At 57.5% G+C, this 14,213-nt stretch overlaps 1 protein-coding gene across 2 annotated transcripts; it reads right to left on the reverse strand.

Moving 5' to 3' along the window:
- Positions 1–1,243: 1,243 nt before the first annotated feature.
- BSG (basigin (Ok blood group)) lies at positions 1,244–13,032 on the reverse strand. Of its 2 annotated transcripts, XM_068996864.1 has the most exons (9): positions 12,914–13,032; positions 8,583–8,930; positions 6,870–7,026; positions 5,533–5,621; positions 4,965–5,092; positions 4,530–4,803; positions 2,622–2,646; positions 2,225–2,294; positions 1,244–2,054 (listed from the first exon to the last, which is right to left on the reverse strand). In XM_068996864.1, the coding sequence occupies exons 1-8, from the start codon at positions 12,993–12,995 to the stop codon at positions 2,237–2,239; spliced, it is 1,161 nt and encodes a 386-aa protein (XP_068852965.1). In that variant the 5' UTR covers positions 12,996–13,032; the 3' UTR covers positions 1,244–2,054; positions 2,225–2,236. The 2 variants fall into 2 exon arrangements, with proteins under 2 accessions (XP_068852965.1, XP_068852963.1); XM_068996862.1 differs by lacking the exon at positions 8,583–8,930 and having other exon boundaries at positions 12,914–13,026.
- Between the last annotated feature and the right edge of the window lie 1,181 nt (positions 13,033–14,213).

Genomic DNA, 14,213 nt, shown 5'->3' on the forward strand with positions numbered 1-14,213 from the left:
GTTAACCTGAAGGCGAGGCTGGAGATGCTGGAGGCGAGAAGTGAGGCAGCAGCTCAGGGCTCACCCCGAGGCGTCGTGAAGCAGGGGCTGAGCAGGGTCCCCGTGGCACCCGGAGCACCCTCTCTCTCTCTGGAACAGAATGGGGCACCACACCAGGGGTGTTTGTGCCATCCCTGCCCAAGGCTCGATGTGGCAGCCCCTGGGCCCGTGGCAGAGCTGTGCCACAGCTCACCAGGGCAACTGCAACCCAGCCGAGGGCAGCACGATGCCGCTCCAGCCCCTGCCCAGCTCCTGGGGCTGTTGTCCCCCTGTCCCTCCCCAGCCAAACAAAAGGGACAAGTGATGCTTTGTGCTCTGGCCCAGCGCAGGGTCAGACAGGTCCCACAATCCTCATCAAGGAAATTAAGACACATATTGATTTTTCACCAGGATGGCACAAGGCCGGGGCTGTGAGAGCCTTGTGTAACCCATTTACACAGCACAGCAAGGCAGAGGCACGGGCAGGACAGACCCAGGCACCATGGCACCAGGCTGCCAGCACTGCCACCAGGCCTGCCACCACCTCTCTGGGCACAGGGTGGCCACCACAGCCACGCTCCCCCCTTGTCCCATTCCAGGCAGGGACAAGTGTCTGGCTACAGAGCAAGGCCATGGTTCAGTCAGTTGCCAAGGAGCACAGCAGGCAGGGGCACCTTAGGCCAGCTGGGAGCACAGGGTAGCCCATGGCCTCTGCTGCCTGTCCAGGGGCAGGAATGTGGCAGAAGGCCCCTCCACTCCGGGCTGCCAGCAGAGAAGGGACTCCACCAGATCCTGTCCTGGCCCCAGGGCCCTGCTCTGTGCACAAAAGTCACACCTTTGCTCTCTCCTGCTGCAAAGGGCAGGAAAAAACCAAACAAACCTAGAAAACCTGCTTGGAGAAGCACGAGACACACAAACAGCAGGGCCTCTGAGGGCTCCTGAAGGCTGGGGCTGATCCTTGAACCCACAGGCACAGGAACCGTGGAGGGGGGTAAGGTGAGACTGTCCCACACAGGCAAGTGTGCCCCAGGGCCCCACACTCCTCCAGGCTCTGCAGAGCAGGGAACACCCCTCCCTCCCCTCCACGAAGGCTTTTACACCCGTCGAGCTGCATCTCCTCAGCAGTTAAGAGGGCAGCCAGAGCTGGCACCAAACTGAGACACAGCATCATGTTCTGCAGCCAGAGGATATGGGGGCCTGGAGGGAAGAGACCAGAGTCCAGAGGTGGAAAAAAGAGAGAGGAATCATCTTTATTTGTGAAGTGTTAACAGATGGAACAGTTCAATGCTACCCAGCAGTAAAGGTGTTAAGACTCCCCCCTGAGCACTTGTCTGTTCACAGGCCCCTCACGTCCCGCACACACCGCAAAGGCTCAAGCACAAGCACACGCTGTTAAAACCTTAAAACCACCCCCAGCCCCGGCTCAGCCTGCCCCCTCCCCACTGCAGAGACATGAACAACCCATGGAATAAGTTACAGCAATCATTTATCCAGCGTTCAGCTCCTGGGCTGCCTGGTTTGGAGTAACCAAGAACAGCTCGGCAGGAGCTGATTGGGAATCTGCCTGACAGGGACATGCCAGGAACGTGCCCTTTGCCAGGGAAAGGTGCAGCCTTGCTCCTGGTGATGCGCTGGGAAAGACACAGAACCCTCTTTCTGAACCCTCTGGTCAGATCAGGTTGTCTCCCAACAGTCACCAAAGCAGCTCCTCCCTCACCCCCACAAGCACGTGGGACACAGCTGCACTCCCACCCCCCCTCCCCACTCTGTACCAACACGAAATAACCTAGGACAGAGACAGCCAGAGACCTAGACTACCAGGAACAAAGGATTTACATTTACAGGTAGAAAAACCCTCCCACGACTCTTTAAAAAAAAAAAAAAAAAAAGTGTATTTTATACTCTACAACTTAAGTTTCTTTAGAAAGTGAAGTAACTGAATCGCAAGGACGCACTAGAATATTCCATGGTGCTATTTTACCAAAAAATTAGAAGAAAACAAAATTGTCCAGATGAGTTCTTCATCTACACATCACCTGGCAGGAGAGAAAGAAAAATCAGTTAGATAAACCCTGTTGCACCAGTACTGGGCTAGAAGGGGCTGCTGGAGCCCATGGTGGGCCAGAAGAGCCTCTGGTTTCTCCCAGAGACCCTCAGCAGACTCAGACACTGCAGCTCTTGCTCCAGGCTCTGCCCAGGCACTCACCCGGCCCCGCTCTTAGTTCGCGTTTCTCTGGCGGACGTTCTTGTCCTTGTGGTTTGTGGCATTGCTCTTCCTGGGAAGGGAGAAGGGGTCTGAGGAAAGGGAGAGCAGAAAGTTCCCCCCCCACCACCCCTCACCCATTAATGTCACTCAGGTCCAAGCAGAGGGTGCAGATCAGATCCCAGAGCGGTGTCAGGCACCGGTGCCACCCCAGGTGCCACCCCCAGGTATGTGTGGTTCACACATGGGGACATTAAATGCACCACGGGGGGACATCTCCCTGCCCAGCACACTGAGTATTATCCCACGCCAGCCAGCTTTTATCTTCGGAGCAGATTCCCTGGCTGGATGGGATCTGCCAGTACAAATCTGGCTAAAAAGGAAGAGGCAAGGTACTCACAGTGGTGCAGAGCCTCCATCATCATCTTCACATTCAGGAGAGCACAGAAAGAAAAAACAAAATACAGTCAGGGAATAGGACATGCAAAGTGACCTCTGCCTCCCCTTAAAGCAGTGGGAACTGCATTCCAGGCAGCCATTCCACCACGACTTAAAACTGGGGAGGGTAGAGCTCCTCTGGTGAGATCGGCTGCCCTGATCCATCCCCTGTGCTCGTCCCCACAGCACCAGGACTTGGGATGGCTCCCAGATCCCAGCATACTCACAGCAGGAAAAGGGGAAGCCAAACAGGATGTTTCAGGAATGGGGCTTTAAGCAGCAGCAGCAGGAAGCCTTTCTCCCTCCCCCCATGTTGTGATATCAAAACAAACACTGCACACATGCTCTGAGCGGCACAACTAAGGAAACACCTCTGCCAACACGTGCCAAGCCCTGCAGCCTTTCACCAGCACCCTGAGATCTCCCACCTCCCAACAGGAGGCTCCCAGTTGTCTCCTTTGCTCCCCATCACCTCTTCTCCAGCCCTGGATCCCCTCGAGTCCCACGCTCCGGGCACTGGGGCTGGCCTGGGCACCAGGATCTGCTCATAGCTGGTGAGAGGACGGAGGCAGACACATGGCTGGAACTACCTTCTACTTACCATGTGAGGTGGCACCCAGCAGCAGAGAAAGGAAGAGTGGATAGGTAACACCAGCAAGGATATCACCCCAAAGACAGGCCAGACTGTCCCCACCCCATGTCAGGTGACAGGAGTGTCCAGTTCACAGAAAGTACTGGGGGGAACTGGGTCAGACAGTCACTGTCACCTTTCAGGAGGGGCAAAGCTACAGAGACTTTGGGGCAGAGACAACCACTTTATCCCAGGGAAGTGTAAAGCCGTTTGTGTTTACCAAAGGGGTGTGATGCTGTATCCTCATCCAGGAGCACTTGGGAACTTGAGCTCCTCTGGCCAAGGAGCATCAGGACATTTCAGCACATTCACCTGTCTGTCAAAGCATCTGCTACAGCTCTGGCAAGTCAGCACCCCACAGACCTGGACTGGACCGATGCCATCACAAACCAGATCACACCACAGTGTTTTTGCTGGAAGATGCAGCTACAACATCCTTAAGACAGCACCTGCCTTCCAGCCAGGCGTGTCAGAGGGCAAAACATCTGCCTATGAAACTGCCTGGAGTGGAATTCAGAGCCCTGAAGTCAGGGAAGGGATCTGACCTTTAGCCCCTCTGCTGCACCTCTCCTGAGCCCGATCCCTCGAAGGGGGCCAGGGGCCCTGCAGGATCCCGGGCAGGAAGGATACAGAGCATTCACACTGCATTGTTCAAGGGATCAGATAAAGGAGGCCATGAGCTGACACAATGCAGATCCTCACAGATAAGGAAAGGGAGGAGCTGGTGCTTCCAGAACAGATTAAACATAGTACCGGGTCTTTGAGATCCAGGATGTGTGGATCTGATGACCCAAAACATCCTGAACTGAACATAAATTAAGCTAAGCCTGGTTTTACAGAGCCACTGACACAGTCCCTCCCAGTTCTGCAGCACCACAAAAGCTCTGGTACTTATTTACAAACCACCTTGTCCAGAGTGGGAGCTGCCAAAGCAAATCCAGCCCCACAGACACTCATGGGCAGCACTTGAGCAAAGAGCAGAGGAACTGGTGAGGCAAAGGGTCAGGCTGACCTGCACAGAATCCTCTCTTGCTCCAGATCTCACTGCAGGACTGTGGAACAGCACAATTACAGGCAGCTTCATGGCTGAAGTGGCATGGTACAGACTGGCTTCTCAAGTACCCTCAAACCACCCCTCCTCTGAGAAAGGGACCTCAGAACTCCCTACAAGCCCATCCTGCCTGCACCCTGCAAGTTACTTGATTTCCTCGGAAAGATTCAAACCCAGGTGCCTCTTACCATCAGGAACCTCATCTGGCTTCCTCCTCTTCTCATAGATGAAGATGATGGTGACAAGAACGAGGACTTCTGCCACAATGCCCAGGAAGGGCCAGAGCGCTGCCAGGCGGCTGCGGACGCGCAGGTTCACCATGGCATCCCCGGTGCCGATCGAGTTGGTGCCATTGCAGAAATAGTCGCCCGTGTCCTGCTCAATATCCAGTTTAAGGATGCGTAGCTCTGTCTTGTTGCCACTGGACTTGATGATGTATCGCCCAGAGGCGTTCTCGAGGAGCTGGAGGGAGGAGGAAGAAGAGGGGTCTCAGGGTAGTGCTGACTGACCACCACAGAAATCCTCCGTGCTGGGAGAGCTGAGCTTTGCAACAATTCCGGTGGCACAGGAGCTGGGCAGCGAGGTAGGCAGGAGGGCAGAAGGAGGCAAACCACAGCACTCACCCCGTGGCCACTTTTTTGCCAGGACCAAGTGGTGACAGCAGGGAAAGAGGGATTCTTGCACACCAGCACACCCGTGTCCCCCTCATTCCCATGCTCGGACTTCTTGTAGGCCACCACCTGGGGGGCAACTAGGCAAGAGGAAAAAAAAAAATTTGGACATCTTGTTAGAGAAATCACATAGATTTGTGGTTCCTGCAGCCCACCTCACCAAAATCAGCTACCCCAAAACCTCAGTCAGGCTGCTCCTCTCACTAGTTTGGCATTTTCAGAGAGGAAAGTGCATCAAGCTGCTTCAGGAAAGGCTCTAAAGTGGGCATTATCTCTGTCCATTATTCCTGTGGGAACAAGCCCACAGAAGGCTGGTTTAATGCAGGATCTCAGGGCTGACCCTGCAGACGCTGGAATGGCCTGATAAGGGCACTGCCTCTCAGAGAGCAGAGCCCTGCAGCCAGATAAGGGCTGGGAGCAGCTTTTTGAGCAGCTGAAAAGACACCTCAGCACAGTGGTCAGGAGATCACCGCTTCCCCACGCCCCTCCTCAGACCCCAGGAGCAAACAGATTAAATTACCCGAAATATTCAGTTGTCCTCTTATCTGCGGGTTTGCTTCATAGACACACTCATAGATGCCGGAGTGCTCCTCCCTCTTCCCATTGATTCTACAAAAACGGGATTCAGGTAAGCATCCAGCACAACCTATCCACAGACACAGACCCCCAGACCCATGGAATCACACACCCACAAGCATCAGTGACCTTCTCCATAGTAAATGTCCCCCATTCCAGCAGAGTATTTGTGCTGCACCGTGCACCTACAGCAACCCAGCTTTCCTCTCCTCACACACTGAGGGTGGCAGAAGAGGGTTCCACGTGCACCACACGTGACACGGGTCTGTCAAGCCGGTGATCGCTGTTCCAGCCCAGTGAAACACAGGGCAAAGCAGTGCCAAAGATCACCCAGGCCGGGCTGCTCCGGGATTGATCCCCGCATTGGGAAAAACTCTCACATTCTCCTTCCTGTAAAGCTGCTGCAATGAGATTTAGTGGATTATGCAGCCCTGCAACAAACATCCTATTCTGCTGCTCAGTAATATCCACTCGAGGGAAGGGGCCCACAGAGTTTGTCCCATGGCTGCACTGGGACAAGGGGCTGTTTGTTAGTTCTGCCGTGCACGGCGCTTCCCACTTCCAAAAACCACTCAGCTGAGGAATTGAGGTCACGCGAGGGAGGCTGGGTTATAAATACTTTAATCCTTGTTCAGCTCCCTGTTGCTATGGGGAGACAGGCACGTCGGCACTGCCATACAAAGGGACACGATGCCTCCACAGCTGCTGGGTCAGTGCCAGCCAGGCCTGACTGTAATCAGAAAGGAAAGCTCACTGCACTGCCACAATAAGGCCGGTATTCCCGCACCCAGCACGGACCACGGCCCGCCACAGCTCCCCAGCTCCTTCTGGGAGAACGGCCGGACTCTGGGAAAGGATATAAAGCCCCAAGGAGAGACAACATGCACTGGAGCCTCTCACTCCATGCACAGGGAGTGGGGAGCTGGTGGCCTGCCCAGAGCAGGGTTCCTTCAAAGCTCTGGGGGAACAGCTCTGGAACACTGAATAACCATAGTCCAGCTGAACACCTCCTTAAAATCACTAAATCTCTTTCTAAGATGATATTTGTGGCACAAACCTGCCCCTTCCTCCTCCTTTTTGCTCCCCTCCTCCTCATAAAGGAGAGTGTTGGGCCTTACCAAAACTCTGTTTAACTCATCTTATGCTCCACAGTCCCAAAGCCCCATCCCATCAGCAGGGCTGTGAGAATTCAGCGCTGGCTCCAGCTGACAGCAAACACCAGCTGCTTTCTGGGAAAAAACCCTGCCCATGCTCAGGTTCTGACCTTGCCCCGACACTCACACGTAGCTGGTGAAAGCACTCGTGTCCTTATCCTCCTCCACGACCTTCCCCCCATGTATCCACTTGTGGCCCATGATGGCGAAGTATGGTGCAGACACGTTACAGCTGAGGGTCAGCTTGCCAGAACTCTCAGAGACTTGAGTAGCAATTTCTGGACCTGCATTCATAAAGAATTGGATTTAAGTTAACCTGGGGTACGGCAGAGCCGATGTGGTGCCCAAGAACCTGCAATACAAACCCCACGGCTCCTTGTCTCTATTCCCAGCTTCCACTTACCTTCATACAGCTCCCTACCAGACCTGACTGTGCCAGCACCAGAGTCCCCAACGCCAGGTGACCAGGCCTGAGTGGACCTGGGATGGCCACACTGGCCCTGCAGCTGCTCCCCCCACGAGCAGGATCACTGCCATGTCCTGCATCACTCAGAGCCTCCGCTGTCCCTACCCCGGGTGCAGCCCCGGCAGAGCCCAGTGCTCAATAAGCAATGGAAAAGGTCACTCTGAAGGGCAGAGCACGGCTCTCCGCTGCTGTGAGCTGCCACAGAGCTCCTGTGTCAACACCTCCCAGCACCTGAGCAGCTTCAGACACCTCCAGGTAGCACAGAGGGCAGCCAGGACCCTCTGTTGTGAGGGGGAGCAGACAAGATCATGTGGCAGCAATACGTGCATCACCTGAGGCAGCCCAAAGAGTTTAGTTAGAATGACTCCAGGGAGAACACAGAGCTGTGACTCCGAGAGGTCCTGGGTCTCGATGTGCCAGGCAGCAGTAAATTATGCAACCTAAAATGACTCAGGCATTTCTACTTGTAGGAGGCTGTCCGAGAAGGCAGCTGCCACCAGCAGCACCATTACACAGCCCCAAGTGCCACTACAGTCCCTACCCTTCCACCCCGTCTCCATCCCTCGGAAGGAACAGTTTTTGCCAGGGCTGACAGGCATTTTCCTTTTCCCCCTATCCAAATTCCACTGGAAGAAGGGTTCTGCTGGAGTCCTGTACTCCCTAGCGCATTTCTGCTGAAAAGGCAGCTCTCCTAACTCCAGGATTCATGGGAAGACCTCAGCAGGGCTTTAATCTCCCTCCCAGGTTTCTATCACCGAAAGCAGCCGGGGCGCTCCGGCGTTCGCCTGCTCGCTCTGCGAGAGGGAACCCGGCCACGTCCACGGGACAAGCAAGGACATCACACTCAAGTGTCACGCAGACACGGCCATTTCAAAAACGGTTGCAATGTCAGACCTCAAAGCAAGATTTGTTTCCCCAACAGTCTGGGTTCACCAGCACGGAAGCGAGCTCAAAGCAGGGCTGCTGGAAGGAGCGGGAGCTGTATGAGCCGCAGGGAGGGGCCGCTGGTCAGTGGTGGTTAGGGCAGAGTCGACCACAGAATCGAGGCTCAATTCTGCAGCCAGCACCAGGGCTCGGAGGCGCTCAGGGATAAGCGGCAGGTTCCAGGTTCTTTGGCTCCGGAAAAAGGCGCAGGATTGCTGGAGGGCGAATTGGTTGGGAAGCCACAACCCTTTTTGAGCAGGGCCATTTCAGGTCAAGTCACAGGTGGTGGGGAGATTGACAGAGGGTGGGAGTCTCTCAGTTCTACAGCTGGGGTGGGAAGGTGGGGGGAGCTTTCGGGAGCCACAGGACACAGGTGCAGGGGTGAGCATGGCGGGAGACTCAAGACACCAGTGTCCGAGCAAGTGCCAAGGCCTCGGTGTGGCCACTCACGTTCGATGACAAAAACGTTCGCCTGGGAACGGATCCACTTGACTTTGGGGCTCTTCGACAAGTGGTTGCGGTCGGGGTCGTTGCTAGCCCGGCACTCATACATGCCCGAGTCGTCGCTCGTGAGGTTTGCGATGGAGATGGTGCTGGTAGAGTGCAGGTTGTAGGTGGCGTTGATTTTGACACGGTCCTGCCGTGCGCCATCCCAGAGCTGAGCATAGGTCTCATTGGGGTCGTTCCCCTCAAACCACCACTGGATCTCGGGGATGGGATGGCCAATCGCCTCGCAGTACAACTCCACGCTGTCCTGAGTCAGTCTCTTTTGAGACAGCGGTGACTTTATAAAACCAGCTATGAGTTGAAGAGGTATTAGTGCAAAGTGTTAGTGCAAAGCAAGAATTCACCTTCCACAAGCAAAAATAACCCTTGGTGACTGAGAAGAGGCTGCACACTGTCTCCAAATCAGTGCACTCTTTCCTTCCTCCCTCCCCTCCACACTCTGAACTCTGCCTGGCTCAGATAGGGCTGCTCGCTTGCATTTCCTGCGGCTCCGCTGCAAAACCAGCGCAGACAAAACCAGCACTTGGTGTGCGCCACTATCCAAACTGGACACCCCTGGCATCGCCCACCCACTCTGACAGACAGTCCAAGGGCTGCAACGCTCCCTGACCCCTGTCCAGCCCCCAGTGCATGCAGTTCAGGATGGAAACACCAGATTTGTGTTTTGAGGGCTTACACAGCCTGCATATTCCCCAGCCTGTGATCTGGCAAGGTGCTGCACAGGTCACGTCACCATGGAAGGCTGGGGACAGTGAGGCAGCAGGACCCTGACCGAGCCCTCTCCCAGCCAGTTTGATTAAGACAACCCCAATGGGAAAAGGGCTTCACTGTGCCCCTGTGGCCCCAGGAGGAACGTGTCCATTCCCCCTCGCTGCACAGCCCCGGGCTGCCTGACTGTAATTCAGAGCTGGCCGGGGCCCAGGCCCCCCCTCGCTGCGCTGTGGCACAGCCACACGTACGGGCCCCTCGCCTGCTCACACCCGTGTTCCATCCCTCAGCTCCCCAAGGTGCCCAGCAGGAGCTCCTGAGCACAACCCCAATGGTAAGAACTTTTCTAGGGGACGAGGAAAGTCTTGCAGTCTGCAAGACGTCACGAGCCAGGCAAGGAAATGTGTAAATTTGTTGTCATACAAACAGTGAAATCTGACTTTTCATCTCGGGCAAGACCAGCCTGCAGAGGTGAACTGGCAACAAACAGACCAGAGGCACAGGCAGCAGCTGCAGGATGGAATTTGGGTATTTTTCACTCTGTCTTGCAGACAGAGGCCGGAGGGTTCAGTGCTGGAATCAGCCAGTCCAAAGGTCAGTCCATGAGCTGCAGGGAGCGGAGCTGCCAAGTGCCTTCGGGCTCCAGGGCAGGCATGGGGCAGCGGCCACAGCCCCAGGAGCCCTTCCCAGGGCAGGCAGGAAGGGAGGCTCAGCAGCTCCACTTTGGGAAAAGCCATCAGGCACAGGTCAAGGTCACTACGTGACTCACCCCCGGCCACATTTCAGAAGGAGTTCAGCTTGAGATACATCCTTCCTGTGCTAACAGGCAGCTCACACCCTAAGAATCTTCCAGGAATTAATTTGCTCAGTTAAAAGCACTTTGTGATTATACACAACCCTCCATGGATGCACCACGATGTACAGGCACAGAGGAGGTGGGCTTAGGAGAAGTTTTTTTGGGGGTTTTGAATGCCTGAAGATGTTTTAACAAGAAATCCTAAGGCTGCTTTTTGTGAGAGTAGGAACAAATCAGTGTCACAAACCCAAGTTTGCTCAAACACAAGGAAGACACAAGTTAGCCTGTAAGCTAAGCTTGACTCCTAAAGAAGTCAATTCCACATTTTTCAAAGGAAAAACTAGCTTTACCTACTAAAGCTTTGAAAGTCTTGAAGAATAAGCATGCCTGAAAGAGAAAGGACCCTCATCTGTGACCAAGGCACTCTCAGGAGAGGGCAGACACTAATTTTAACCAAGTGGGAGGTTCAGGGGTACCCAGAGATGTTATGGGATGGGGGTATCAGCTGGCTTCCACTCCCAGAACCACTGACCTGCGTGCCAGAAGGCGTTTTTCACACCACAGGCCTGTGATCAAACACTCCCAACCCTGACAAGCCCTGGAACAGCCCACAGCACTTGTACAAGCCCGTCCACTCCAGCTGCAGCCCGAGTTAAAGTGGGAGCTGCTAAAGATCAAGGGTTTTACAGCTACAAGGTGATTACTGTACGCTGACAAAATAAGCTGTGCAAGGTTATTTGCTCCGAGTTAGAGGGTACCTCGTGCAGTTCAGACAGGTTAAAAGGCTCCAGCAAGCAGCAGCAACAGCGAGTACCATTTGCATTCCCATGGGATTAATGTCCTCCCTGTCCCCACCAGAAAGCCAGGAGCAGGCAATCCCAGTCGTGGGCTCTCTGGGCTGGGGAAGGCGCCTGTCGAGCCCAAGGCACAGGAGTGTGGCCAGCACCAACCCACTGGGATCGATCGGGGCTGCTGCCACATTTTCCAAAGGGTGACGGGCTGCAAGTGGGACTCGGTTCCCAAAGCCCAGACGCTCCTCAGAGAGCTGAGCCGGATGCTTCCCCAGGCACAGCGTGGTATCTGAGCCAGCGGGACAGCAGGGAAGGCAGAGAGACCAGATAACATTCTCCAGAGTCACCTTCAAACTAAAAACAACCTCTCTCCCCCGCAGAGGGAGGAGTCCTTGGGGTGTTAACAGCAGTGGGACGTGCTTGGGGTGGCCGAGCTCGGCCAGAGCCCCACTGTCCCATAGGGCACCTGTTCCTGCCTGGCCTTTGTTTCTTGGCTTGGGAAGGGGATAGTTGAGGATTTAACACTTTTTACCATTTTAGATAGCTGCAAAATCTGCCCTTAAGCTTCACACAGCCAGGTCAAAGTCAGAGTCCCTCCCCCTGAGGGCACAGAGTCCAGGCACATAGCGACCTATGCTCCAACCCATTGGTCCTTGGGGTGAGCTGCTACCCAGTCTGCTCCATAAAGCCAAACCTAAACAGTGCTGAGAGGCCAAACCCCACTTTTCAGCCCCCACTCTGTTCCCTCAAGGCACCAGCACAGCTCCACATCAAGCTCAGGCATGGCCAGGCAGGACATGGGCATTACACAACTGATGGGCCAGCTCGTCCTTCCAGGGCTTTTCAGACTCAGGATAGGAACTGCCTCCTCCACGTCCCACTGGTGCCAGTCCCCATGCAGGAGGGTGCTGGCAGGAAGCTCTCAGAGCCCCAGAGGGAGCAGGATGCAGCCAACCTGGGCAGCTCCAGGTGATAAGTGCGAGGTTTAGGAGGAGGCTCTGCCCCGCAGAATTAAAATACAATTCTGTAGCAAGAAACTATCAGAGCAGACACTTCCAGGATCCTCCCACTCTTTCACCTTCATTCCTAGAGTTTGGTTCTACTATGCTGAATTAAGCACAAACAGGCTACAAATTGTTTAGCACCCAACACGCCGAACAGCCAGGACCAGCTGCTTGCCACTGGCGACCAAACCGAGCCTCTTCCATTTGCACCTCGTGCATGAGGGGCTGATCCAGAGGCTGCGGAGTCCTGCGGGGAGAACACGGCGGGGTTTGCCATGAGCTCCTCCGAAACCGGAGAAGGGGAAGATGTGGAGCCCCTGCACAGATCAGACCCCGCTCACCCCTGCGGGAAGCGCTTTAAGCGCCCGCCCGGGGGCTTCCGGAGCCGCCGCCCCGCGCCGGACCCGCTCCCGCCCCGGGGATTATCGTCAACGTCTTTAGGGTTTAAAGCCCGGGGACCCGGTGCTGCTCCTCAGCCGTGGAAACCGGAGAAGCGGCTGCGGGGGAATAAACTCCTGGGTTTTCCTAAGGAGAAAACAACCCAGCGCGGCTCAAAGCACCGGCGAACCCCGTCCCCCCTCCGGTTAAAGAGATCGGTGAGCACGCGGGTGCGCCGGGGCATCATCCGTCCGAGCCCCGGGATTGCCCGGCAGCAGCGCCGAGCCTGGCCCAGCCCGGCCATCCCCCGATAGCCCCGGGGCGCCTCCGTTCCCCCGGCCCCGCCCGCCGCGGACGTGCCCCGCCGCAGGCGCCCGCGCCGCCGCTCCTCCCCCCACGCTTGCCGCTCCCGGCCCCGGCCCGGAGCCCACCCACGGGGCCGGGATCCTGCCAAGGCCACTCGGAGCCCCCGTAGGACACCCCTCCGTCCGACCCTCCCCGAAGCGCCCCAGTGGACCCCCACGAACTCCCCGCCGCCCCGCGCCGCCTGAACGGAGTCCCCCCCAGCCCGGAGCCCCCCCCCAGCCCCGTCCGTACTTGTCCCCACGGCGCCGGCGGCCATCGAGCACAAGACGAGCAGCGCCAGGACCGCGCGCGTTCCCGCCGCGCCCGCCGCCATCTCCGCACGCGCCCCCGCCGCGCCGCGCGCGCGCTATAACCGCGACCGGGACACCGGGGGAGGCGGGGTCAGATCGGGCCCCGCCCCCTCGCCCCTCCGGTCAGCCAATCGCACGGCGCAGCGCCCCTCAGGCCACGCCCATTTGGCCCGGCGCGGCCAATCAGAGAGAAGATCACACGGAGCGCCTTCGCCTCTCTCCGGGCCCCGCGGGCAGAGCCGGTTCGGGCCGGTCCCGCCGTGGCCACGCCCACCGGCCGGGGCAGCCAATGGGGACGCGCGTTGGGGGCGGGGCTGGGGGTCCCGGGGCTGGCTCCGGTCCTGCCGCTGCTCCGGGCGGGTCCGAGACTGCGGAGGGGAAGTCGAGCGGGTCTGTACGTGTCCGGCCCTGGCGAGCCGGGGCACACACGCACCGGGGGGGAGCACCGGAACCCACGCGCCCCCCAGGCCATGCGGCCGCTCGGGGCGCAGCGTGGGCAGAGTCACGGGGGAGCCAGCGGGCGCTCGGGCAGGTGGGTCCCCAGGCAGGGCCGGGAGCCTGGACGGCTGTGCCGGAGGCACGCGGAGGTTCCCGGAGGCTCCCGGGGGCACACGGGGTGAGCCAGGGCCCCCGCACAGCGGGATGTGTGGGAAGGAAACCGGGCAGCGCTTCCTCAGCGCAGGGAGTCCGGCAGAGACAATGGCTCCTGCGGACACCGTGGGGCCGCTGCCAGGATAAACCCGCCGACCCACGCACCGGGCCTGGCCGGCTGCACTGTCCAGCAGCCCCCTCCGGCCCTCGGCACAGCGCCTACAGCCCGTGGTCAGGGCTGCCGAGGTGCAGGGAACGCACCTGGCCCCGGGCTCTCAGCTGGACCGTGGAGTCGTGGGGCCAGGGGGTGCTGGGCCTCAAGTCCCAGCTCCAGCCCATCTGGAACTGCCTGATAACCCCAAGGGGCTGGGCAGGCAATTATCAACAAGGCAGCTGGGCCAAAGAGGCCTCTGCAGGACAGCAGCTCTGTGTCCAACTCTTCTCCATCGCAGCAGCGAGCTCTTGACTGAGTCAGCCATGGGAGCACAGAGGAGCACTCACGGCCGGGGGTGCTGGGCAGGGGAGCAGGACAAGCCAAAACAATGGGGCCATAGGCGCCAGTCCCCACCAAGCTCTCCATGGGGATTTGCCAGCTCCTCCCAGAGCATTTCTTCCCCATGCCCCGCCCACGCCATCCACTGGCCCTGTTT

The sequence above is a fragment of the Aphelocoma coerulescens genome, chromosome 28 (assembly GCF_041296385.1).
Source record: "Aphelocoma coerulescens isolate FSJ_1873_10779 chromosome 28, UR_Acoe_1.0, whole genome shotgun sequence".
Taxonomy (NCBI): Eukaryota; Metazoa; Chordata; class Aves; order Passeriformes; family Corvidae; genus Aphelocoma; species Aphelocoma coerulescens.